The 27,013-nt window shown below is 37.6% G+C and overlaps 1 protein-coding gene and 1 pseudogene across 1 annotated transcript; both read left to right on the forward strand.

Moving 5' to 3' along the window:
* The first annotated feature begins 969 nt into the window (after positions 1 to 969).
* LOC141812482 (uncharacterized) lies at positions 970 to 18,719 on the forward strand. Its single transcript, XM_074700472.1, has 6 exons — positions 970 to 1,149; positions 1,234 to 1,403; positions 2,159 to 2,248; positions 6,407 to 6,452; positions 17,956 to 18,181; positions 18,253 to 18,719. The coding sequence occupies exons 1-6, from the start codon at positions 970 to 972 to the stop codon at positions 18,717 to 18,719; spliced, it is 1,179 nt and encodes a 392-aa protein (XP_074556573.1).
* A 300-nt stretch (positions 18,720 to 19,019) lies between these two features.
* Positions 19,020 to 20,121, forward strand: LOC141812483 (uncharacterized protein At2g29880-like; annotated as a pseudogene).
* Positions 20,122 to 27,013: the final 6,892 nt, after the last annotated feature.

Consider the following 27,013-nt stretch of genomic DNA (forward strand, 5'->3'; position numbering starts at 1 on the left):
TTATTTTATTTAAGTCCCTGGAGACTTTGTAAGCATCTACCATTGATGCCCACAATGTATTCCGAGGAAAAGCTTTGAGAGCATACCTTATAATGTCCCGATTGTCGATACTTTGCCCGATGGCATGCAGACTGTTGAGGATATCCTGAATCCTTGCATGCAGTTTGCTTGCCGTTTTTCTTTCAAGCATTTTAATATTATAAAATTTATTTATTAGTAAATCCCTTTTACTTACCTTGGTGTTGGAGGTTCCCTCGTGAAACTCGATCAATTTTGTCCAGAGGTCCTTTGCACTGCTGAAGGGACCCACCCGGTTTAGCTCCTCCTTAGTTAGCCCACACTGGAGAGTCTGGGTTGCTTTTGCATCCGCCTCGATTTTCTTTTTGGTGGTGGCGTCCCAGAACTCGCAAGATTGTGGTTCTTCATCATTACCAGTAGTCCCTACACACCACAATAGAATGGAGTGGTTGAAAGAAAGAATCGTCATATCCTTGAAACAACCCGTGCACTATTATTTCAACGCCACTTATTCAAATATTTCTGGGCTGATGTTGTCCTTCCCGCTGCCTATATCATCAATAGATTGTCATCCAAAGGTCTCGGATATCGGTGCCCTCTCACTATTCTTCGTCCTGACACCACGTTGTTCTCCCTTACACCTTAGGCTTTTGGCTCTCTCTGCTTTATTCATGTTCTTGGTCCCAAGTCCTCCAAACTTGATCCTCGTTCTATACGGGGAGTTTTTCTAGGATATTCCACTTGCTAGAAAGGCTACAAGTGCTTTGATCCTATTACTAGGATGAGATATGTCTTAAAGGATGTTACCTTTTTTTAATCCGAGTCTTATTATTCTATTCAGCCTCATCCTATGGGGGAGAATATTACCTCTTCTGTGTCTCCTTATGTACCTCGAGTGGTCCTATCTCCTATGTACCTCAAGTGGTCCCATCTCCTATTCCACTGGATGCCATGGAAAATACATCACTGGGCTTACAGTCTTCACAAGAAATTATCACTTACAAGAGACGAAGAGACAAGCAAAGACCTACTACTGACCGGCTAGCTGAATTAGATGCTCTGGCTCCTGATTCCTTGGAGCAGTCGTTAAATATAAATGAGTTGAACCTTCCTATTGCTGTTAGGAAGGGGGTCAGGTCATGTACTCAACATCCTATCTCTAATCACGTTTTTTACACTCGCTTGTCTTCTTCATATCATATCTTTGTTTCACAGTTATCAAACCATGCTATACCTTCTTCTTATTATGAAGCTATAAAAGATGCTAGGTGGCTGAAAGCAATGAATGAAGAGATAGAGGCTCTTAACAGGAATGGTACTTGGGAATTAATTGATCCTCCAAAGGGGAAGAACTTGGTTGGTTCAAAATGGGTCTATGCTATCAAGTATAATTCAGAGGGTGAAGTGGTCAGATATAAAGTCAATCTTGTTGCCAAGGGATTCACTCAAACATATGGGGTGGATTACTTAAAGACTTTTGCTTCAGTTGCAAAATTGAATTCGGTCAGAGTAATTCTTTCTCTTACTGCTCAATATGATTGGCCTATATTTCAACTAAATGTTAAAAATGCCTTTTTGAATGGTGACCTTAATGAATAAGTCTACATGTTACCACCTCCTGAAATTGAAACAAAAGGAAAAAAATTTACAGGCTAAGAAAAGCTTTGTATGGACTTAAACAATCTCCCAAAGCATGGTTTGATAGATTTTGCAAAGTCACGATATTGTTTGGCTTTAAATAAGGAAATACTGATCATACACTTTTTGTTAAAAAGAAAGAGGGCAGAACTACTATTCTCTTGATTTATGTTGATGACATAATAGTTGCAGGTGATGACGAAGCTGAAATCCAAACTCTTAAGTCTAAGTTAACATCAGAATTTAAAATTAAAGATCTTGGACTATTGAGGTACTTCCTTGGTATTGAAGTTGCTCGATCTCAAGAAGGAATTTATATGCGTCAGAGAAAGTATGTGTTGGATTTACTTAAGGAGACAAGGAAGTTGGGTTGTCGACCAGCATCTACTCCTATAGAAGTAAATCATGATCTTACTAGTTCTAATGGGGAAGATCTTGCAAGTCTGGAAAAGGGAATGTATCAAAGATTGGTTGGAAAATTACTATATTTGTCTATGACTAGGTCTGACATCACCTATGCTGTTAATGTGGTGAGCCAGTACATGCATGCTCCTAAAACTGTCTATATGAAGGCTGTTGACAGGATTTTAAGGTACTTAAAGTCATGTCCCGGAAAAGGTTTATTGTTCAAAGGAGGTGGTAATCTAAAAGTGAAATGTTATACTGATGCAGATTAGGCTAGTTCTCGAGATGATAGAAGATCCACTTCTGGCTATTGCACTTTTTTGGGAGGAAACCTAATAACTTGGAGAAGTAAGAAACAAAATGTTAGTGCACGGTCCAGTGTTGAAGCAGAATATCGAGCCATGACACATGGTCTTGCAAAAATGTTATGGTTGTATTTTTTGTTGAAAGACATGGGATTAAAAGAAAAATTACCCCTTAGGCTATATTGTGACAACAAGGCTGCAATTAATATTGCAAATAATCCAGTACAACATGACCGGACTAAACACATCGAGATTGATCACCACTTTATTCGGGAGAGACTTGATTCCGGAGAGCTATGTTTGCCTTATGTCAAATCTGAGAACCAACTTGCTGATATGTTTACGAAGGCTATACCCCAAACTATGTTTAATTCTGTTCTTAGCAAGTTAAACATGTTTGATATATATGTTCAACTTAAGGGGGAGTGTTGTGAGAAGCAGGGGTAGATAAATCTTTTTCTCTTATGATCTTAGGGTTATGCTGGCTATATAAACCTTGTACATGTTTTCTTCATACCCCAAGCTATATAAATCCAATAATCATTATAATCAGATCTCAGGGAGTATAACCATCTCTTACAAGGTTTAAAATCTCCATTGTGTCAGAGTTTCAGTGGCTGATGACATGAGATTGTTTCCCTACTGACCGACATAAATTCTATCAAAACAAGGTGATGCCGGTCTAATCAAGAGGAAGAAGAAACTAAAGAAATAAAGGAAGGATACTTATGATTCATCATCTGTCAGAGAAGCACATTTGACTTCCCTTCCTGAATGCTCACGCTTCCTCAAAACTCCTCTTCCTACATCCCTACCAAAAGGTCATCCTTCATCGTGATTAGGACACTTCTACTTGGTGTCGCCATCACAACATAGGTATGGAATATCCACATAGCCTGGAACACTTTTAGAAACAAGGATAATTGGCTTTCCTAAACTGTTGTCAAAATGAAGGGTGCAAAAAAAAAGATGCAAATCTATCTTCATTAATTTTGATTAAATTTATTTAATTGAAGCAAGAGTCTTCAGGGCAGTTGACCCATCTAATTGTTCATTTAAGGTTGATCATATCAATCAAAAAAATAAATAAGTGGCCATCATATACATCAAAAGAAATAAATATATGTAAAACCGCCAATATTGATGCAAGTAAAATAGTCCCATTTAAACTAAGATTGGTTAAGTAAACCAAATCAGAAATAATTCTAGTAGAGTTACCCCTAGTTTACCCAAGCCTTCATGAGACCAGAACATGGCAAAAACCTATAAAAATTCCTAACCCCTTGCCTCATTGATACAAGCATGCGAGTTCAGTTTTAGAGGTTCACCTCTTTCCCACCAGATTATCAATTGAGGCATACAATCCAATGAGATTCTAGGTGAGTCACACAAATCTCAATAGTGTTGCATTATATAGTAATAGAGCAATCTCATCATCACCTCAAATTTGCATTGTGCCCTTCACTGATGTCTTCCTCCACCATTGTAAAGAAATAACCTCAGCAGCCCCATGTTGAGAAGAAAATGAAAGATTTAGTACCCAAGAAGATGTCAATCAAAGCCTCACCTTCGTTTGATCCTCTATTGCTTGAGATTAAAGAATGTTCAACTACAGGATCATCACTCCAACTAAGTAATCAGATTCAATTTGAGAATGAAATTAAGGATCTAAAGACAAATTCAGCAACCCCAAAAGGTAGCTCCTACAACACAAAGAAATGTCATTGATCCTTAAATTTAAATCCAAAAGATCCTCTTACTACTTGCACCTTCATAATCCACAGTTTGTTGAATCCTACTTAATCAACATTTTGAAAGGTTGGAATGGATCAGATGAAATTGAAACAAAATGGAAAATAAATGGGCTGATACGCAGAATTATCTATTTCCTCTCTTTTGTTTGGTTATATTAATGGAATGATTTCAAATGTGGAATCATTCATTCTATATTTGGTTGTTTAGGTCTGTTTAATCCTTCCAATTGTCCTGTCCAACTCAACATGCTTAATCTATATCCAGTGGACCGGTCCGATTAAAGTGTTTGATCCATCTTATCCATCCCAATATGCATGATCCATCCAGTTCGCCGAATCCGCACAACTCCCCCAACACGCTACTCAACAAGACCACTTGGACTTCACATCCAATTAGCTCACATCTCATATGCTATTGGCCCTTGTGATTTTCTCACCTGTCCTTCCCCTCTAGTCCACTTGTCCCATCTAATACACTCCTCTCATGTGGTCAATCCTGTTAGATATCAACTTTTATCCCATTTAAATTTTGGTGTCTTAAATTAAATTTTTTAATTCTTTAGACAGCAAATTAACTTAAACCAAGGCAACGAATTATATTTTCAAGGTTGGGTTAAAGTTGAGAGAGGTTTCGATGAAACCTATAGACTAGCCATTATGATTATGATTACAATTAAGATCACGTGGGTTCAAATCGGGATCCATTTAGACTCATTTTGGTAAATTAGGGTTGAGCTAAATTTCCATATGGGATAAACTGATTTAATGGTATTGGATTGGGTAAGTGCAATTTTGAGGAGTTGAGAGTCATATATACTTCTCCTTCATTCTCCTTCACCACACTCTTCCCTCACTTGATCGCCTCTCTTCTCCTGCACACGCAATGCACAATGCACGATATCATTACCTCTCCCATGCTTGTGTGGCTTGGCCGCTATCATGCTTGAGCAAAGGGAGTCACTTTCAATGTTGGCCATCTCTTTCCTCCTGTTGGTCAATCATCCTTTCCCTCCCAAACCCTATCTCCCTCTTTCACCTTTTTCCTGCCTCACCACTGCTCGCAATCAAAGAAAAGGCGTGCAACCACTGGCATCTTTTCTCCTTCTTTCCTTTCCCTTTTCACTCCTTCCTATCCCTATGTTGTATCCCACCACCCATTGAGTCAACCCCTTTCCCTTCCTTTTTCCTTTTCTTACCAACTATTTCTCAGCATCCACAGCCACCACAAAAAATTACTCCTTTGGGCAAAACCACCATTGTTGGCGTGTTGTATCCAAGGCACCATGACCAAGTCTTGCCTTGTACATCGATCAAGTTGAATGTAAGATTTCAATGAGTAATTTTATTGTTGATATTGAAAAATAATTATTATTGTTGAACTAATCTAGACCTGACTTGTTATTTAGGGATTGGCTCAAGTGTTTCATATCATTGAAACTCTTATTTTGTTTCATCGATCAAGGAAAAATTGCAACATAAATATTTTATTATATTTCTAATTAGGGTAGGTATATTTGGTTTACGATGGAAAAATAATGGTTGGGTGTTAGTAGTGGAGTTGTGTAATTGAGATATATCGAGGTACCAGTATCAAGATTGAATCCATCGAATTAGAATTCTAATTAATTTCTAGAGTTTTGTATTTTGAGTTTTCTGAGTTATTTCAATATTATATTTATAGATATTCCTTTGATGTTCACTAATTTTCAGACCTCACATCTTTATTTGTTTTACATTGAGGTAGCTAAATATGTCCTTTGACTTGTCTACGTGTTCCTTGTGCATGAACATAGGAAGGACTTACTTTCAAAATATAAAAAATATTCTTCAATTAATACATGTCATTAGATCTTGTTTTCCCTTCCCTACTACTAGTGATTTATACATTAATACTTGTGCATTTTTATGTTGTATACTTTACCTAAAGAACATATGCTAGTACATGGTTAAATTAGGCAACTTTTATCAAAAAGTTGATTTAGATTAGTCCTTCGTACTAATTGATAAAATGTAAATCCGAAGTAGAATAATTGTGGTATAAAAATTTATTTAAATACTAAAAAGTAAAAGCTTTGAACCTACCCTTATACTAGAATCCTTTTTTTGTTATGAAGGTAAATATGTATATCATCAAAGAAAAAGCACAACATACAAATTAACCAATGACTCTATCTCACGTCATATCTGACGAAGTGTCAAATCTGAGTAAGTGTCAATGGTATCATACACGTGCTCACATGTGAACCAACACTATCATATGTTACTCATACTCTGTCTCTCATATAGGTACCTATGCCACTGCCCTCATTCTGTCAGCATCCGCAGCAGTGAGGTAATCACATCGTGCATCATGAGCCACCATCATATTGAGTGTGGTCGCCGGCGATTAATATTTATTTATGTGAGGAAGTTATATCATTCTATATCAATGATGAAATCTTTAGCTTATACATCATATGATGTCATCATACACTTGAGGACCTTGGCTCAAGTGATTCACTTATTGGTGGCACATTTATTAGTGGTGACTTAAAGATGATAATTAGAAGTACATTTACATGTAATCAGGGTTTGAAATTTCGAACCATATTGCGCGATACAAGCAAAATTTTTCGTTTCGCGGACGAACCAGCACGGGCACAGCGGTTCCAACCGGGAGATGCCTCCGAAGGTTTGAACAACTAAATAATCTACAAACGATGCAACAAAATAATCTATTACCAAAACTTATATAAGAAAGCAAAAGGTATAATGAATACAACTAAAGTCGGAATCAACACATAGAGGCACATTAAGGATCTTTGAACAACTCTAAGTATTGACTAAAATCAATTATAACTTCATAGATCGCCTATGCTTACAAAATTGAAGGCTATGGAAAACACAAAAATGAACACTTAATGGGTAAGTAAGAATTTAATTTGATTAAGATATCATCAAAGTCAAATAAGTCACATTTTATATTATAACTTTAAGTTCTCATTTGAGATATTTATATATATATATATATATATATATATATATATAAAATTAACTCTTATTCTCTTTACACTTATTTATCATTAGTTAAAGTTGCCAATATCTATTATTATCTATTATTACATGCAAGGTTTAAAATATCGAGTCATGCCGAGGTTTCAGTCCTAGATCGGAATGATACAGTTTCGGTACTGTATCGTACCGTGCTGGTATAATTTCGATATTTTTAAAATATCAAATATATTAATTAAAATAAAATATTTAATCTAAATATTTAAAAAAAAAAATAAAATATTTTTAAAAAAAAAGCTAATTTTATGAATTTTAATAAAATCTATTTAAATTATTTCCAACTATAGCTAAGAATTGATTATTAAAATATAATTAAACTCTAAGTTAAAAAACTCAAAAATCGTGACCGTCGCACCTCCGGTCGCACGCGGAGGCATCGCCGGGCTCACGCGACACCTCTAGTAGCATCGCCGAGCTCACACGACCGGGGGTGCGACGGTCACGATTTTTTGGTTTTTTAACTTAGGGTTTAATTAGATTTTAATAATCAATTCCTAGGTATAATTAGAAATAATCTAAATAGGCTTTATCAAAATTCATAAAATTATCTTATTATTTTTTTAAAATATTTTATTTTTATTTTTAAATATTTAGATTAAATTTTTTATTTTAATTAATATATTTTATATTTTAAAAATATCAAAACTATGCTGGCATTGTACGATACAGTACCGAAACTATATTATTCCAATCCGATCGGACCGAAACCTCGACACGGCTCAATATTTTAAATCTTGCATGTAATAATAGATATTGGCAACTTTAACTAATGATAAAAAAAAGTGCAAAGAGAATAAGAGTTAATTATATATATATAGATTAAATATCTCAAATGAGAACTTAAAGTTATAATATAAAATGTGACTTATTTGACTTTGATGATCTCTTAATCAAATTAAATTCTTATTTACCCATTAAGTGTTCATTTTTGTGTTTTTCCATAGCCTTCAATTTTGTAAGCATAGACGATCTATGAAGTTATAATTGGTTTTAGTCAATACTTAGGGTGCGTTTGGTTGGGGGTAATCTACGATTACCTTTGTTATCCATCTAATTAAACCCTTGTTTGGTTTAGGTAATCGTTGATTCCGAAGTAATATGTTATACCTGACACATCAACATACGTCAGCAAAAAAGGTTATCTAACCCGGAATTAGATAACCAAGAAAAACTTAGGTTTTTCTTGATTCCGTGGTTAAGTAATTTTTGTTTACAAAATTATCCTCCCCTAAACCCTCAACCCTCCGCGAGCAGCCATCCCCGATCACGAGCCTCCTCTCCCATCGCATGTGAAAACCTCCTCTCCGTAAGCTTTCCGCCAGCAAGCCTCCTCTCCCGTCCTGATCGCGAGCTTCCTCTTCTGCGAGCGAGCCTCCTCTTCGGCAAGCGAGCCCCCTCTCCCGTCTGATCTTGAGCCTCCTCTCCCGCGAGCGAACGCCTCTTCTCCCGTCTCCGATCGCGAGCAAAAAAAAACTTGCTCTCCCATCTCTGATCGCGAGCGAAGCCTCTCCTGATCCTCCGGTGAGCCTCTTCTGTCTTTCCGTTCATCCCCGCATCAAGCTCTAACCATAGCCTAGCCTACTGCCTACCTCCTGATCCTCCGGCGAGCCCTCTTCTGTTGGTGCTTCTTTCCGTTCATAGGGAAAGTCTTGAAAAACCGTTCCGGTAAATTCTTGCAGAACAAAAATTTTTCCGAAACGATCTCAAGTTGCCCGACGCGTTTAGATCGTTGGGCTCTTGTGTTTGGTTTACAGGTTCCAATATAAAAGAATAATTTAACTAATTGCGGAAACATTAAATTATACCTTTCTTCCGACGTTTCGGAAGGACGAAGTTTGTACCCGAAGACCTCTTGATCTTCTGTCGTATTCCTCTCCTCTTTCTCGAACGTTGTGTGGGCAACGATCCTTCGAGAATTTTCTCCACCAGAATTCTCCCTCCGATGGCTTGCTAAACTTCCTTCCCTTTGCTTGGAGAGAAGAGAAGAAGAAGAAGAAGCTTAAGGCTGGCTGCCGAGAGAAAGGTCTCGGCCACCAAAGCTTGGATTTGTGTGTGTATCTCAAAGCCAAGCCAACCCCTTCTTTTATAGCCTTAGCCATCCCTTATTTATGGTATAATTAGAGCCATAAACATGGTATAATTATCCATAAACATGGTATAATTTGATTCAATCAAATCGGAGAGATTTGGAATGATTTCGGAAGTTTCCAATTCGAACCCGCGGCCTTTAATCGATCAAACAATCGATTAAATCTCGTAACTTTTTCTCATTAACACTGTGTAATCGATCACCTGATCGATTACCATGCATGGTAATCGATCACCTGATCGATTACCATGCATGGTAATCCCCTGTAATCGATTGATCGATTACGGGACTCTGGTAATCGATCAGCTGATCGATTACCAAGGTGTGTAATCGATCGGCTGATCGATTACACCACTTGCATGGGTTCGAATGCCTGGTTTCTTCACGAATTCTTCCACGGTGGACTTGAGGGTTCCTAGAGGCTACAACAGGGACCTAGAGGAGGAATTGGTTTTGGCCTTCTGATGAGCTAAGGCTTCCCGTGTTCGCCCCGAACACACAACCTTAGTTCATCAATAATAACTCATACCACTAAAGAGTTATTATCGAACTACCGCACCAATCCCATATTACAATATGGGCTCCTTCTTACTATAAGTACATTAGTCTCCCTGTGTTTAAGATATCGTATGTCCGTCAATTAAAATGAGTTACTGACAACTCGTATTTAATCGACATCTAATCCAAGAGTAGTACCACTCAACCTTATTATCATGCGGACAAGGTCCACCTGCAGGGTTTACATGATAATCCTTATGAGCTCCTCAAGGGGACATCATCAACCTAGATTATAGGACACAGTTTCCTTCTATAATCAACAACACACCATGTACATAATACTACTTCCCAACTCATCGGGCCTTTTGATCTATCGATCTAAACCTCACCCTTTGATGAATTAAAGAAGTACATATTAAGCACACGTGTTTGTTATTATATCGGGATTAAGAGCATGTACATCTATAGTAACAGAGGTTTAGTTCGATTATATAGTCAGTATAAATCGAACAATCCTCAGATGGTCCTGCTCAATACACACTAAGTGTACTAGTGTAATTCTATAGTCAAGACAGACTAAAACCAAATTACACTACAACCACTCCGATGGTTTGTCCAATCCATCTTGGTTGTGAACACTGTTTATAATCTATAAGGGACTGATAACATGGTCTTCTGTGTGTGACTCCGCACACCATGTTTATCTACAATATAGATTAAATGGACACTTGCATAAAAACTAAATGCAATATTGACTAAATGTGATTCTCATTTCAGAATGTTTATTTACATAGCTAGGATTCTAGTATACATCCCAACAATCTCCCACTTATACTAGAAGACTACGCTGCCTCATATGCTGCCATACATCTGATTCCCATCCCCTCCACATGCCGATCAAAAGCTTTCGCCGGAAGGGCCTTTGTGAAAGGGTCTGCCAGGTTATCCTCTGATGCAATCTTGACCACAGCGACTTCTCCCCGTTTGACAATATCTCGTATCAGGTGGTACTTGCGCTGAATGTGTTTACTTGCTTTATGGGCTCGTGGTTCCTTCGAGTTTGCAACTGCACCACTGTTATCACAATAAATTGTGATAGTTTTGGGCAAACCAGGAATCACATCTAAGTCCATCAAGAAGTTCCTGAGCCATACAGCTTCTTTGGCTGCCTCAGAGGCTGCCACATACTCAGCTTCCATGGTAGAGTCTGAAATGCATTTCTGCTTTACACTCTAACCTGATGTAGACTTACTTTTATCCCTATCTGATTGGAAGTCAGAGTCCGTGTAATTTACACTCCTCCATGTTATGGCTCCACCTCCCAATGTAAACACATACCCTGATGTAGACTTACTTTTATCCCTATCTGATTGGAAGTCAGAGTCCGTGTAACCCACAGGGATTAAATTATCTGCCTGGTAAACCAGCATATAATTCCTAGTCCTTCTCAGGTACTTTAATATATGCTTTACCGCAGTCCAATGTCCCTGTCCTGGATTACTTTGATATCTGCTAACCATGCCCACGGCAAAACAGATATCCGGTCTCGTGCATAGCATTGCATACATTAGACTTCCTACTGCTGAAGCATAAGGAACTGTCTTCATGTCCTCTATCTCCTTTGATGTTTTAGGACACATCTCCTTAGATAGAGGAACTCCATGCCTAAAAGGTAGAAAACCTTTCTTGGAGTTTTGCATGCTAAAACGAGTTAGGATAGTATCGATATAGGAAGCTTGGGATAAGCACAACATCCTTTTCTTGCGATCCCTTATAACTTTGATCCCAAGATATGTGTGCGCATTCTCCTAAGTCTTTCATATCGAACTGCTTGGACAACCATACCTTTACGTCTGATAATATTTTAACATTGTTGCCAATGAGTAAAATATCATCTACGTACAGTACAAGAAATACCACCACGTTTCCGTCACACTTCTTATATACACAAGACTCATCCGGACATTGAATAAATCCATATGACTGGATTACTTCATCAAACCGATGTTCCAAGACCTTGAAGCTTGCTTCAGTCCATAAATGGACCGATTAAGCTTGCATACAAGATGCTCTTTGCCTTTTTCAATGAATCCTTCTGGTTGCTTCATATAGATGTTTTCTTCAAGACTTCCGTTAAGGAAAGCTGTCTTGACATCCATTTGCCAAATCTCATAATCCATATGAGCAGCAATAGATAAGAGAATCCTTATAGACTTAAGCATAGCTACCGGCGAAAAGGTCTCCTCATAATCGATTCCCTCTTTCTGAGTATACCCTTTCGCAACAAGCCTTGCTTTGAAGGTTTCCACCTTGCCGTCTATTCCTCTCTTTCTTTTATAGACCCACTTGCATCCGATGGCTTTTACACCATCTGCTGGCTCTACAAGCTCCCAGACCTTATTAGAATACATGGACTCTATTTCAGAATTCATTGCACTTTGCCAAGATGCTGCATCTTTATCTTGGAGTGCTTCGTCATAAGTCCAGGGATCAGCTTCATGTTCACCAAGGACCAAGTCCGAGGACTCTCCCAAGAACATGAATCTATCAGGTTGTCTAACAACCCTCCCACTACGACGAGGCACTACCTGTTCTTGTGCATTTTCTATGACACGCGGTGCAGTTACTTGTGGTATCTCATCTTGCACTATTGGTACTGAAGTGGATGTATCTCCTCTAACTTCCTCAAGAACAATTTTACTCGTGGGCTTGTGGTTCATTACATAGTCCTCTTCTAAAAATCGGGCATTCGTGCTAACGATGACCTTCTGATCTTTAGGACTATAAAACAAACCACCTTTCGTTCCCCTAGGATAACCCACAAACAGACGAACTTCTGTACGTGATTCCAACTTATCAGCTTCTCCCTTCAGCACATGTGCTGGACTCCCCCAAATCCGAATGTGTCTTAGACTAGGTTTACGCCCAGTCCACAATTCTGTGGGAGTAGAAGGTACTGACTTAGAAGGTACCAAGTTCAGAATATATGCGGCTGTTTCCAGAGCATATCCCCAGAACGAATTTGGTAACTCTGAATAACTCATCATTGACCTAACCATTTCCATAAGAGTCCTATTCCTTCGTTCCGCCACACCGTTCTGTTGGGGTGTACCAGGTGCGGACAATTGGGATTGAATCCCAGCCTCTGATAAGTAATTCCTAAACTCTCCTAAGAGGTACTCACCACCACGATCAGACCGTAGTGTCTTGATACTTTTACCATGATGTTTCTCCACATCAGCCTTGTACTCTTTGAACTTATCAAAGCATTCAGACTTGCGGCGCATCAGGTAAATGTATCCATATCTCGAATAGTCGTCTATAAAAGAGACGAAGTATTCGAAACCACCTCTTGCCTGGATAGTCATAGGACCACACAAATCAGAGTGAACCAATTCTAACACATCTTTGGCTCTATACCCCTTAGCCTTGAAAGGCCTCTTGGTCATTTTACCTTCCAAGCAGGATTCACAAGTTGGAAAATTTTCAACCGCCAGTGAACCCAAAGGTCCATCGGCTACCAACCTTTGAATTCTACTCAAGTTAATATGACCTAACCTTAGATGCCAAAGATATGTTTGGTTCATTTGTGAAGGTTCTTTTCTCTTAAGGTTAGTAGATGTGCTATTAGATTCTACTTGTTGCACTGTGGGAGTTATTGGATTTAAAATGTATAAATTGCCAACCAATGTACCAGAACAGATATTAACCCTATTTTTCTTGATAATAACTTTATCATCAAAAGAAACAGAATATCCATCCAAAAACAATTTAGAAACTGAAATTAAATTCTTTCTAAAATTTGGTACATAAAGACAATTTCTTAAAACCAAAATTCTATTTCTATCAAAAGATAAATAGACGTCTCCCACTGCAACAGCTGCCACCTTTGTAGCGTTGCCCATGTAGACGGTAATCTCCCCTTCACTCAGTCGTCGGGTTTCCTGGAACCCCTGCAAGGTATTGCAGACATGATCAGTGGCTCCTGTATCTACACACCAGGTACTGGTAGATAGCACCGCTAAACATGTTTCAACGACTAAAGAAAAAGATATACCTTTCTTGTTCTCCCTTTTGTGAGGACAATCCGCCTTCCAATGTCCAGACTGCTTGCATGTAAAGCACTTGCCCTTTGGCTTCTTTACACCTGTGCGAGGTCCTTTCACCGTCTTTGCCGAACCAGCTGGTTTCTTCTTCTTCTTTCCTTTCGGTTTAGAAGTAGATACCTTTTCAGCAATGTGAACCTGAGAACTTTTACAAAATAGTCCTTCTGCTGCCTGGAGTTCTGTCAGTAGTTCCGCCAATGAATAAGTCCTTTTATTCATGTTATAGTTCAGGCGAAACTGCTCAAAACATTTGGGCAGTGTTTGGAGAATGATATCGACCTGGGTTTCCCCGTCGATTTCTCCTCCAAGGACTTCTATCTCATTCAAATGAGCCATCATTTTAAGGATGTGATCCCTCACGGGTGTCCCCTCCTTCATGGTGGTTGTCATTAAGTTTCTCATTGCCTCTTGCCTAGCAGCTCGATCCTGATGCCCGAAGAGTTCCTTGAGATTGAGCATCATGTCATAGGCAGTAAGCATTGCCTGATGCTGATGTTGCAGCACATTTGACATAGATGCCAAAATGTAACACCGCGCCATCTCATCTGCCTTCACCCACTTCCTATGTCTCTCTATCTCTTCTTCAGTCGCATCCTTCCTCAGGTAAGCTAGGACATTCATGGAGAAGTACAAACTTGTACTCCTCCGCAGTCAAGACAATGTCCAAGTTGCGTTTCCAATCTATGTAGTTAGGACCAGTAAGTTTATTTTCTTTGAGAATAACGGCTAGTGGGTTGAAAGTCATTCTAAGACCTGAGAATCACAAAGTCAAAACTTTAGAATTCAGAATTATATTGATTTCCTCAAACAATATAATTTAAATTCAACCAACACCTCAAACACCGGGAATTTCGTATGCCACGATAGTGTGGACGTATACGAATTCAAGCATTTGTAAGAGGAGGGTTTTTACCCATTAATTTTATTATCTTGTCAACCTAACTTTTTGACAAATAAAATTAATAGTTGGTTTGACTTCGGTCACACAAATAATAGCAGTGACTCCGATGGGGAGGATACTATTAATTGTGTCTAAGTGTTCACCATTACTTGATACTAAGTCCATTATTTAGGATTTGTATGCCACGATCGTGTGGACGTATACATTCCTAAATAATTTCCTATAACCATCCATAAAGGAAGTTTGTTCTAGTGATCCGCAATCAAACTCATCCGATGGGGAGGAAGGCACTATAGCCAACGCGCAAGTTTGACGCATCACTTACAAACCAGTAATGGAGACCACGGGAATAAATGATTCCCTCTCCCACTTAGTTATTTAATGCGAGGAATTTTAATTATATTTGCATATTTAATAATTCAAAATTAGTCTCCAGGTTGTGGCGAGGCAAAGGCCTTCTTCCCCAAAAGACACAAAGCCTTATGGGTTATTGGAGCAACAACCACTCCTAGACAAGACTAATTTAGGAATTAATTAAATTATGCGAATATAATTTATGCCAAGCATTACCTAGTATTACCTAAGTATGCCTTAACTTTAATTATGCATGCATATATAATAATTCAAAAATTAGTCTCCAGGCTGTGGCGAGGCAATGACCTTCTTCCCCAAAAGACGCAAGGCCTTATGGGTTATTGGAGCAACAACCACTTCTAGACAAGACTAATTTAGGAATTAATTATATTATGCACATATAATTAAACATTAAGCATGACCCAACACTATCTATACACGCTAAACTAAGCATGATCATAAATAGTATATTCAATGCTTATGACAGTAAAGAAATAAAGCATATAATTAAATAGCATAAAAGAAAGCAATAAATATGGAAAAATTATTTTCCAACTATTATGGCCACTTTTATATCTGCCGTTCTTCTATATGCCTCCTTTGCCGTCGTGTCCTTCTTGTTTCCTTCTCCGCTGCGTCTCCGGTTCTCATCGTAGCACCACGCGTCGAGAGTACAAGAAAAATTAAAATTTACATCCTTTGATCCTATACTCCACAAGGGAGTGTACAAGTAATTCTAGATCAAACAGTAAATTAAAATCTATACAGCGTCCCGCTGTGCTTAAATTATTATTACACACATGCAATCACAACACATACATATCACAATTTAGGCCATAATAGTTGGATCTTAGGAATCCTGCAACCACAGAGTTAATCTACTTGCAATTCCTACTATTATCCTGCCTAAACTTATGCATGAAAAGTGCATATAACTGAAACCAAACACACAGAGCCCTAACCAACGCTCTGATACCATTGATGGGAAAGTCTTGAAAAACCGTTCCGGTAAATTCTTGCAGAACAAAAATTTTTCCGAAACGATCTCAAGTTGCCCGACGCGTTTAGATCGTTGGGCTCTTGTGTTTGGTTTACAGGATCCAATATAAAAGAATAATTTAATTAAAGCGGAAACATTAAATTATACCTTTCTTCCGACGTTTCGGAAGGACGAAGTTTGTACCCGAAGACCTCTTGATCTTCTGCCGTATTCCTCTCCTCTTCTCGAACGTTGTGTGGGCAACGATCCTTCGAGAATTTTCTCCACCAGAATTCTCCTCCGATGGCTTGCTAAACTTCCTTCCTTCTTTGCTTGGAGAAAAGAGAAGAAGAAGAAGAAGAAAGGGTTGGCTTGCCGAGAGCTCTCGGCCACCACCAAGAATTGTGTGTGTCTCTCAAAGCCAAGCCTTGCCCCTTCTTTTATAGCCTAGCCATCCCTTATTAATGGTATAATTAGAGCCATAAACATGGTATAATTATTCCATAAACATGGTATGATTTGATTCAATCAAATCGGAGAGATTTGGAATGATTTCGGAAGTTTCCATTCGAACCCGCGGCCTTTAATCGATCAAGGAATCGATTAAAACTCACGTAACTTTTTCTCATTAACACGTGTAATCGATCACCTGATCGATTACACGCATGGTAATCGATCACCTGATCGATTACCAGCCTGGTAATCGATCACCTGATCGGGACTTGGTAATCGATCAGCTGATCGATTACCAAGGTGTGTAATCGATCAGCTGATCGATTACACCTCCTTGCATGGGTTCGAATGCCTGGTTTCTTCACGAATTCTTCCAAGGTGGACTTGAGGATTCCCAGAGGCTACAACAGGGACCTAGAGGAGGAATTGGTTTTGGCCTTCTGATGAGCTAAGGCTTCCCGTGTTCGCCCCGAACACACAACCTTAGTTCATCAATAATAACTCATACCACTAAAGAGTTATTATCGAACTACCGCACCAATCCCATATTACAATATGGGCTCCTTCTTACTATCAGTACATTAGTCTCCCTGTGTTTAAGATATCGTATGTCCGTCAATTAAAATGAGTTACTGACAACTCGTATTTAATCGACATCTAATCCAAGAGTAGTACCACTCAACCTTATTATCATGCGGACAAGGTCCACCTGCAGGGTTTACATGATAATCCTTATGAGCTCCTCAAGGGGACATCATCAACCTAGATTATAGGACACAGATTCCTTCTATAATCAACAACACACCATGTACATAATACTACTTCCCAACTCATCGGGCCTTTTGATCTATCGATCTAAACCTCACCCTTTGATGAATTAAAGAAGTACATATTAAGCACACGTGTTTGTTATTATATCGGGATTAAGAGCATGTACATCTATAGTAACAGAGGTTTAGTTCGATTATATAGTCAGTATAAATCGAACAATCCTCAGATGGTCCTGCTCAATACACACTAAGTGTACTAGTGTAATTCTATAGTCAAGACAGACTAAGACCAAATTACACTACAACCACTCCGATGGTTTGTCCAATCCATCTTGGTTGTGAACACTGTTTATAATCTATAAGGGACTGATAACATGGTCTTCTGTGTGTGACTCCGCACACCATGTTAATCTACAATATAGATTAAATGGACACTTGCATAAAAACTAAAAATATTGACCAAATGTGATTCTCATTTCAGAAATGTTTATTTACATAGCTAGGATTCTAGTATACATCCCAACAGAGGTGGAAATGGTTTAAGGTACAAGTATATAATTTTTATATATTTATTTTTAATTATTTAAATGTACACAATAAATTAATTTGATTTATGATACTTATTTGAGTGTAGGGTTGTTTGGGAGCATTAGATAGGACGTATATTAATGTCAATGCCCCAGCATGTGATAAACCTAGGTATCGAACCAGAAAAGGTGAAGTTGCAACCAATGTCTTGGGTGTGTGCACACCGAACATGCAATTTAACTATGTCTTATCGGGTTGGGAAGGATCTGCAGCAGATGGTAGAGTCTTAAGAGATGCTATTAATAGGAGGAATGGCTTGAAGATTCCTCAAGGTAATTAAGTTATAATTATCATAAAATGGATTGTTACTATATATATTAACACATCTTCACTTGTAATATAGGTTGTTATTATTTGTGTGATGCTGGATACACAAATGGGGAAGGATTTTTGGCACCATATAGAGGTCAAAGGTACCACTTGACTGAATGGAGACAAGGTTACCAACCAACAACAAGCAAAGAGTACTTTAATATGAAACACTCTCAAGCCAGAAATTGCATTGAGAGGTGTTTTGGCATTTTAAAAGCTAGATGGGCTATATTGAGAGATAAGTCATTTTATGATGTTAAGACTCAATGTAGGATTATTTCTGCTTGTTGTATTCTGCATAATTTCATAAGGTATGAAATGACAATTGATCCGATAGAGAGTGAGCTTGATGTCCTCGAGTCAAATGAAAGTGATGATGATGCTGACAATGATGGTGTTGATTTGATCAGACATTGTGAGACCAGCCCTGCTTGGACTGAATGGAGAGACAAGCTTGCGGATGATATGTTCACGAGCTGGCAGGCATCGATTAATTAAATATAATGTTCTGTCTTGAAATTTGGGTTTCAATGTATTTGAACTCTTTGATTATATTGTATTTTGGTTTACTACCCATTTCAATAGGTTAAACAATTTGGTTGTATCTGGATTTGATTAAGTTTGAACAATTTGATTGTATCTGAGTTTGATTAAGTTTAAACAATTTGTTTGTATCTTGAATTTATTACATTTGAACAATTTGATTGTATCTGGATTTGTATATTATTTATTTAAATAATTTGATTATGTTTTATGCAAGAATAATGTGTTATTTGGATGGTTTAATTTCAGTTTTCAATGGAAGGACATAGCCAGAAGAGGATAAAAGGAGTAGCAACAAACAAGGATGTACCAATTGAACAAGTAGAAAGTTCAATGCCAACGAAGTTGAAAAGAAAAACACCGAGCACTAAACACTTGTGGACAAAACAAGAGGATGCAGTTTTAGTTGATTGTCTTGTTGAATTAAGCAAAAATTCTGCTTGGAAGAGTGAAAATGGTTTTCGAACTGGGTACTTGCTACATTGAGAGAAAGTCATGACTGCTAAATTACCAGACAGCAATCTGAAAGCTACCCCTCATATTGAGTCAAGGTACAAACTACTGAAGAGGCAATTCCATGCTATCAATGAGATGCTGACTCATAGTAGTGGATTTGGATGGAACGATGTTGAGAAGTGCATAATTGCAACAAAGGATATATTCGACGATTGGGTAAAGGTAACTTTTCTTATTTTTTTGTTTAATAGATCACAAATTTTCCTTTAAATTTAACTTTGGTTTGATAATTTTGTTTACTAATTTTTTAATTTAGAGTCATCCAGCTGCTATTGGTTTAAGGAATAAAGAGTTCCCCCACTTTGATGACTTGATGTCTATGTGGGGGAAAGATCATGCCACAGGAGCTAATGCAGAAACCCCAGCTGATGCAGTTGAAGAGATTAATTTATGTGATAAAGAGATTGACACGGTTGATCTTGAAAAAGAAGATTATGTTGAAGGATTTGATGATGACAACCAGAAGATATCTGAGACTCCATGTTCATCTGCTTATCCAACAAACAAAAAGTCAACCAGAAAGCAAAAAGGGAAGTCTAATGATGCTCTAGGTGGCTTGGTGGGACAGATTGAAAATTATATTACTGCTATTTCTAAATCTGATGAGGAGATCTCCAACTACTTCAAAGAACAAACAGAGACTAATCATAGGAAAAAAAGATATACGAAGAGTTAATAGAACTTTCTGAATTTTCTGAGCAAGAAATTATGGATGTTGGGGAGTATATTCTCAAGGATGAACACAAGCTTGACAACTTCTTCGCATTGCCAAAGATATTTAGGGAAGTTTAATTTATACTTCTACGTGCTGAAGTTGCTCTCTGAGATTCATTCCAAATGAATTAACTTATGCTAAGGTTTAAAGAGCATTTTGGATTTAATTTTAGATTGTTGTGGTTTAATTTTAGACTGATGTGATTTTAAGATTTATACTTATGCTGTGGTTTGATTTTAAGATTTTAAGATTTTAAGATTTTAAGATTTATCCTTATGCTGTGGTTTGTATCCTTGTGCTGTGGTGTGATTTATACTTATTCTGTGATCTAATTTTAAGATTTATACTTATGCTATGGTGTGATTTTAAGATTTTAGACTGCTGTGGTTTAATTTTACTTATGTTGGACAGAAAATGATATATTTTCAAAAACATGATATATACTGGTTTGGTAGACAAATCTGGAGAAACCACTCTATTTTCATATGTAAGTTCATGTTTGGTCACATGCACTCTTGGCTCTCATGCAAATGTTGCATATGCTTTTCATGTGGATTCCTGCAACTTGGCCGGATTCATTTACCCAAGCTGTTCATGGCATCCTTGAACTCTCCCAGTAATTGCATAAAGAAATGAAAAGATGCTCATTGTTTGTGTCTCTATTTATCTCCTTCTTCTAGCGTAGAGATGCTGTTGTCAGTTTCCTGCGAAGCTGGGAAACACAAGATCTCTCCTTCCGATTACATCTCTTGGTCATTTTCCCATACGAATAGTAGGGAAGGCAAATGACTAAACAATGTCCGTCTCCATGAATTGCAAGGCTGTGCAAGTCAAAGTAAAAAAGAAACAATAAATCATTATTTTTATTTTTTAACAAAATAAAAATAAAAATAAAAAAAATAAATAAATATAATTTAATTATATATAATTATAATTTAATTATAAAAATTAATAATTGTAATTAAAATGCAAATTATTATTAATATTATAAATAATAATTTAATTTAATTTTAAAAATAATTAAATATCAAATTAATTTAGTTGTAAAAAATAATTATAATTGAATTACGGGTAATATAGCAAATGTAAAAGTAAGTAATACATTAAAACCTTCAAACAAACAAGGTTTTATCTCATTACTTAGGATTAAACCAAACAACATTAGGTTATGTTTCATTCCCTATAACCTTGGTAATGTGATTACTTGGTAATCACATAACCAAGGTAATCACGGATGACCCTCAACCAAACGCACCCTTAGAGTTGTTCAAAGATCCTTGATTACCTCGATGTGTTGATTCCGACTTTAGTTGTATTCATTACACCTTTTGCTTTTTTATATAAGTTTTGGTAATAGATTATTTTGTTGTATCATTTGTAGAAAAAATGAATATATATAGTTTATTAAAAACTTCTTTTTATCTTGAGTTGGTAATTGTTGACATGGTTTTTGGTTTCATGTTATTACTCTAACACTAACTAGTATACCTTTTGGTAAGTGAAAACTAGACTTTGAGGCATCACAAGTTATAACATATATTTAAATAAATTATAATTTATAAACATAATTACAAAAATTATATAATATAATTATAAGTTATAATTATTTAACATAAATAAATTTTTTACTTTACAAGTAATAGTTACAATTATATAATTAAATAATTTCACTATAATTATTAAATTTAAAATTTAGTTAATCATAATTTAATAACTTAATTATAAAATTTAGTAAATAAGTTGTGATAATTTAATTATAATTTATAAGTAATAAATTACTTACCTGACATGATACATAATGTTATCCAACTTAAATTACAAAGTTTATTTATTATATTATAAATATATTAATCGAGAACAGATAAATTTATAAGGTTTAACAAAATTAAAAATATCTAATTAAACTCTAACACTTTAGGATTTCACCATTGCTCCTGATCTACTTAACTTTAATAGTTAGATCAAAAAAAATCAAAATATATGTTGTCAATATTTCTCTTGCTAGTTTATCTTCAACATCCCTATGGAGTTTGATGGAAAAGGAATTGTCTAAACACAAAAAAGCTGAAAGTTGAACCCATACCCATAGTGATGAATAAGCAATCTACACTTCTATATGTCTAGGGCAATGACAGAGAGGCAAAATATCTAAGCTTCATCTATTGCATAACGTAACATGCTTCACATAAGCTTCACATAAGCTGTTGTTCACATAAGCTGTTGTAAAATTAGATAGTGATGTTGAGGGAAAATTGATAGACTCAAAACAATATAGGAGTATGATTGGTAGTTTGCTATATCTAACCGCTAGTAGATCGGATATACTCTTTGCGGTAGGTATGTATGCAAGATATCAATCGTGTGCTAAGGAATCTCATCTCAACATAGTAAAAAGGATCCTAAGATATGTCAAGGGAACCCTTAATGTAGGTCTTTGGTATCCTAGAAATTAAAATTTTAACCTATTAGGTATACGAATTCTGATTATACTGGGTGCAAATTGGATAGGAAGAGTACTAGTGGTGAATGCCAATTTCTTGGATCCTCCCTAGTTAGTTGGAGTAGTAGGAAGCAACCTTGTATAGCTTTGTCTACTACCGAAGCCAAATATCTGGCCTTAGGAGAATGTGTAGCTCAATTATTGTGGATGATGCACACTCTAAAGGATTATGAGGTTCACTATTCCAAAGTACAAGTATTGTGTGATAATATGAGCACAATTAATCTAACCAAAAATCCGGTATATCATTCTAAGACCAAACATATTGAAATTAAACATCACTTTATAAGAGATCATGCGGCAAGAGGAGACATTGAACTCAATTACATTGAGTCAAATCAAATCTTGCCAACATTTTTATCAAACCTCTACCCGAAGAGGAGTTTACCACCCTTAGAAGAGGATTAAGTATGTGCTTTGTAGAATAAATATTTTTAGTGTTGCATGATCCTATAACATAAATTTAACATCTCACAAGACCATAGGAGACCATGTTTGTGTATTGATGCATTTAAATTATTGGTGAGATGCTAGGATGATACTCATACCTCACTTATGCTTTTTAGCATCTTGATGAGGCATGAAAAGTATCAATTTATTTATCATAGACCAACTATAGAAAAAGTAAATATTTAATTAATGGACATCTTGCTCATCGATCATAGTTAGACATTTTAAATGATTCAAAACCATTTTAATGAAATACTCACAGTGATATGCACTAGCAACATCAATGAATTCATAACATGACTTGTAATTGATATAAAAGTGCAAGTTTATGCCAAACTTTAGAGTTTAGATCAAACTTGTGAAATATAATTATTTTTTACATAATTATATTTTTCCTTGATAATATACGTGAAAATAAATGTGCTTGCAAAATTTTAGATTTTTTTTAATTTTATAGAATTTATAAAGTATTTCTGAAGTTCGTATTAGAAACCTGCACAGAGCTGTTTCAGGGCACTAGTCGACTGGTGCAGATATCAATCGCCTAGTCCCAGTCGACTGCAGCTGGAATTCACTCGACCAATAAATCTATGAGTTTCTAATTCAATGGGGCAGTCGACTGCTGAGGGCCTCAGTCGATTGGTCCACCATCAGTCGACTAGTGGTGGTTTCTATATAAAAAGCACTCCACGCGTGGGTCGACTCCTAACCCTAGGGTTTCACCGATCTCGTCGCCTCTTCCCTATTTTCGTGTCCTACGGTCACCCAGTGCTTACCTATGCCCTTTTCCACAACATCCTACCTCTATTTCATCATCTTCTTCCAAACCTAGGGCTTTCAAGTGGTGTTTTGGGCTAGTTCTATATCATGGAAAGAAGGTAACTTTGCTACCATATTTTCTCTTAATTTCTTCATCTTTTGTCATGATTTTGAACTAACTTGTGTTTTTGTTGCATGTTTTTGCATCATAAAACATGCATTACATTTTAGAGTTAGGCAAAAACACTCCGTCAATCGTCCACCTAGGAAAGTCATTCCTCGATGGGGTGATAGTTCGTCTGAACACCCCGAACTTGCAGCCTATCACTTACGCGAACCCCGATTTCATAATCTAGCTGCCCAACATCGTTTTGAGAACACTGAATTCATTTTAATGGACTGTCGGTACTTAAATAGATCCTACTTTCAGTCTAAAACTCCTCAATTGTATGACATAATCACTTTTTTGCCACCTTAAGCCTTTGGTTACCTGTACAAAAGATGTAAACATTGATCTTTGCAAGGAATTTTTTGTTAATCTCCGTCCCATAGGTGGGAATGAGGGTATGTATGTAACCACCTTGAGAAATATGCCTATTGATTTCAATCCAAAAATTCTCCGTTCTTTTCTACGATATTGACCCTCGGCGAACCCTTTCACTTGCTTTCCTGAGGTCATTGGACCCATTACTGGGTCATTTTCCCATGTCACTATCGACCTAGATTCACCAACATTACTTTGGCACTCCAAGGAACCCTTTTCATAAAGCCTTTCATGCCACTAGTATGTCTGCCACTCATTATGTATGGTATAGGATTATATTGGATTGCATACTGCTGATTGTCATCCGGGACCGGGCTATGATTCAGATTCCTCATTTGATCATGATGTATGCCTTAGAGCAGCATCTCAACATCGATATTGCCTTCCATATTTTAACTTCCATTGTCTACTTCTCAAATCCCACTCATGGCAAGATTTATATTCCCTTTGGTCATATCATTACGCATTTTTTTGCATCTAGGGGCATTAATATTTCTGTAGGGATCATTCGCCATTTATCAAAGGACTATGATCAGCTAGGCCTGAGACATTTGAAGCTGGCAAAGATTATATACCATGATGGTGCTATGGCTTGGACTCGCGATGTTGCATGTGGAGCTGCACGTGAGGCTGATTCTTCCGAGTCTGAGGAGGATGAGGCTACCGATGCACCTGCTGCCTGCTGCTGCTCCTCCTCCTCCTGCGGCTGATGCGCCCCATGCCAGTGGCCTGGACGAGCGTATCACTCACCTTGAGGGGATGGTACAACAGGGATTTCATAACTTTGGCGAGCGCCTGCACAGATATTATGAGCACGTCCAGACCAATCACCTACCACCAGGAGGTTCAGGACTACTATCAGAGGCATTCAGACCTATCATCATGAACTCCAAGGCTATTTTGATATTGTGAGGTTCTTATATATTGTATGACTTTATTTCTTCATGGGACCTTCGTCAGGAGTGGACAGCTGTTGCATGCTAGAGACAGAACGAAGGCGTATCAACAGCAATAGAAACTTTATATCAAAATCAGATGTATGATATGATGACAGAGGATGAATTACTTATAAATTTTTAAAACATGTCATATTCAGAGACCTCCTAATGTGGTTGAAAACCCATCCTTTTCTTGCTAAATTGAATATCCTTTGACCTCTATTGTTTGATGCATGCCTACTGATGATGATGCATAGTTTGGGATGGACTCGTGTTATGTCGAGATTGAGTTTGCAGGAAAGTCCAGGAATGAAGACTTGATAAATAGTGAAGTCCCGGAGGCGCGACCTCTTGGCAAAGAGAGACTTAGCACGACGAAGCTGAGGGAAACGTCTCAAGCACGTGCAAGGAAGGGCACGAGGCTTGTGAAAGATGTTTGAAGGCTTGAGTCAAGGCTAAGGGATGAAGAAAGAAGCTGAAAGGGGATTTTCAGCTTGATCAATCGACTTACACTGCCATCAGTCGATTGGTGACTTGATCCAGAAGCACACAGAAAGATTGGTCGAGTGATTTGCTTGGACCAGTCGACTGGTGGATGGAGCAGCCAACTGACAGACGAACATTGGGATGACAGCTAGAGAATTAAACGTGAATTAATTAGCCGTTGTAGCCCATCAGTCGACTGCTCCTTGAGCCAATCTACTGATGTCGGGAATTTTATAAAAACACAGTTTGACGATTAGAGAAGTAACTGTTCACGTTCTTTCATTCTTGTACGGACTTCAATCTTTGTAACTTTCATTCCTCTTCCTCTAAACTTTACTACACATCTTGTGAAAGGAAGAGATTGGTTTGTAAAGGTTTCTCCGCCTTCAAAGAGTTCTTTGAGAAGGAGAAGTTTTTATAGTGGAAGTCGCTGTCTGTGTGTGGATCCTTGGATTAGTCACCTCGTAGAGGTGGATACCAAATAAATAGAATGGGTTAGCGTGTTTGTTTCTCTTGCTTTTGTTTTCTTTTGCTTCCGTTGATAATTTTGCAGGCAAGATCAAAAAATACTATTCACCCCTCTCTAGCGAACACACTGGTCCCAAAAGCCAGACTTAACCCAATGGAGCTGGGCGATGCCTCCTAACAGGAAGGCCCCAGCTTGAGGCCGTGTCCATTGGACATGACTGTGTCTAATAACAGAGCAGGGACACGACCGTGCCTCTCAACAGAGCAGCCACTTGGCTAGGTCATGCCTCCAAGGCATGACCGTGCCTGTTCAACCGAATAACAAACACCCACAACCCACCCCAGGCCGTGCCTCCAAGGCACGATTGTGTGGGTTTTCCCGAGGGGTAACTTGCTCTACCCATGCCTCATAGGCACAGACGTGTCCAAATTCCAGAAAAGCGACTGCCCTAGGTGGTGATTCATAGGCACGCCCGTGCCCCTCACCCTATATAAGGCACACGGCCGTGTGTGCCCTAGCACACGACCGTGCACCCCCAAAACCTCAAGCACCCTTTCTTCTTCCTCATTCCTTGCTCCTTCCAAACTCCTCTAAAACTCTTCCTTTTCACTCCCTTTACTTCTTCTTTACTTCTCCATCTTTTTCACTCTTAGATCTACCCAAAGAGCCCCTAATCTACTCTGCTTTACTTTTTTTCTCGAGATCTAACAAAATGAGCCATATTATTAAGAGATTTCGCAGATCTGGAGGATCCGACGAAGGAGATGAGCCGAAAAGGCGAAAAGGGAAGAAGCCTGCATAAGAAAAAGCTCTATCGAAAGGAAAGTGCACTGTTAAGGACAAGGGAAAGAGAAAAGCTTCTGAAGGGAAAG

This window comes from Curcuma longa, chromosome 19, assembly GCF_044706935.1.
Source record: "Curcuma longa cultivar G26 ecotype Majalengka, Jawa Barat chromosome 19, ITB_CL_G26_1.1, whole genome shotgun sequence".
NCBI lineage: Eukaryota > Viridiplantae > Streptophyta > Magnoliopsida > Zingiberales > Zingiberaceae > Curcuma > Curcuma longa.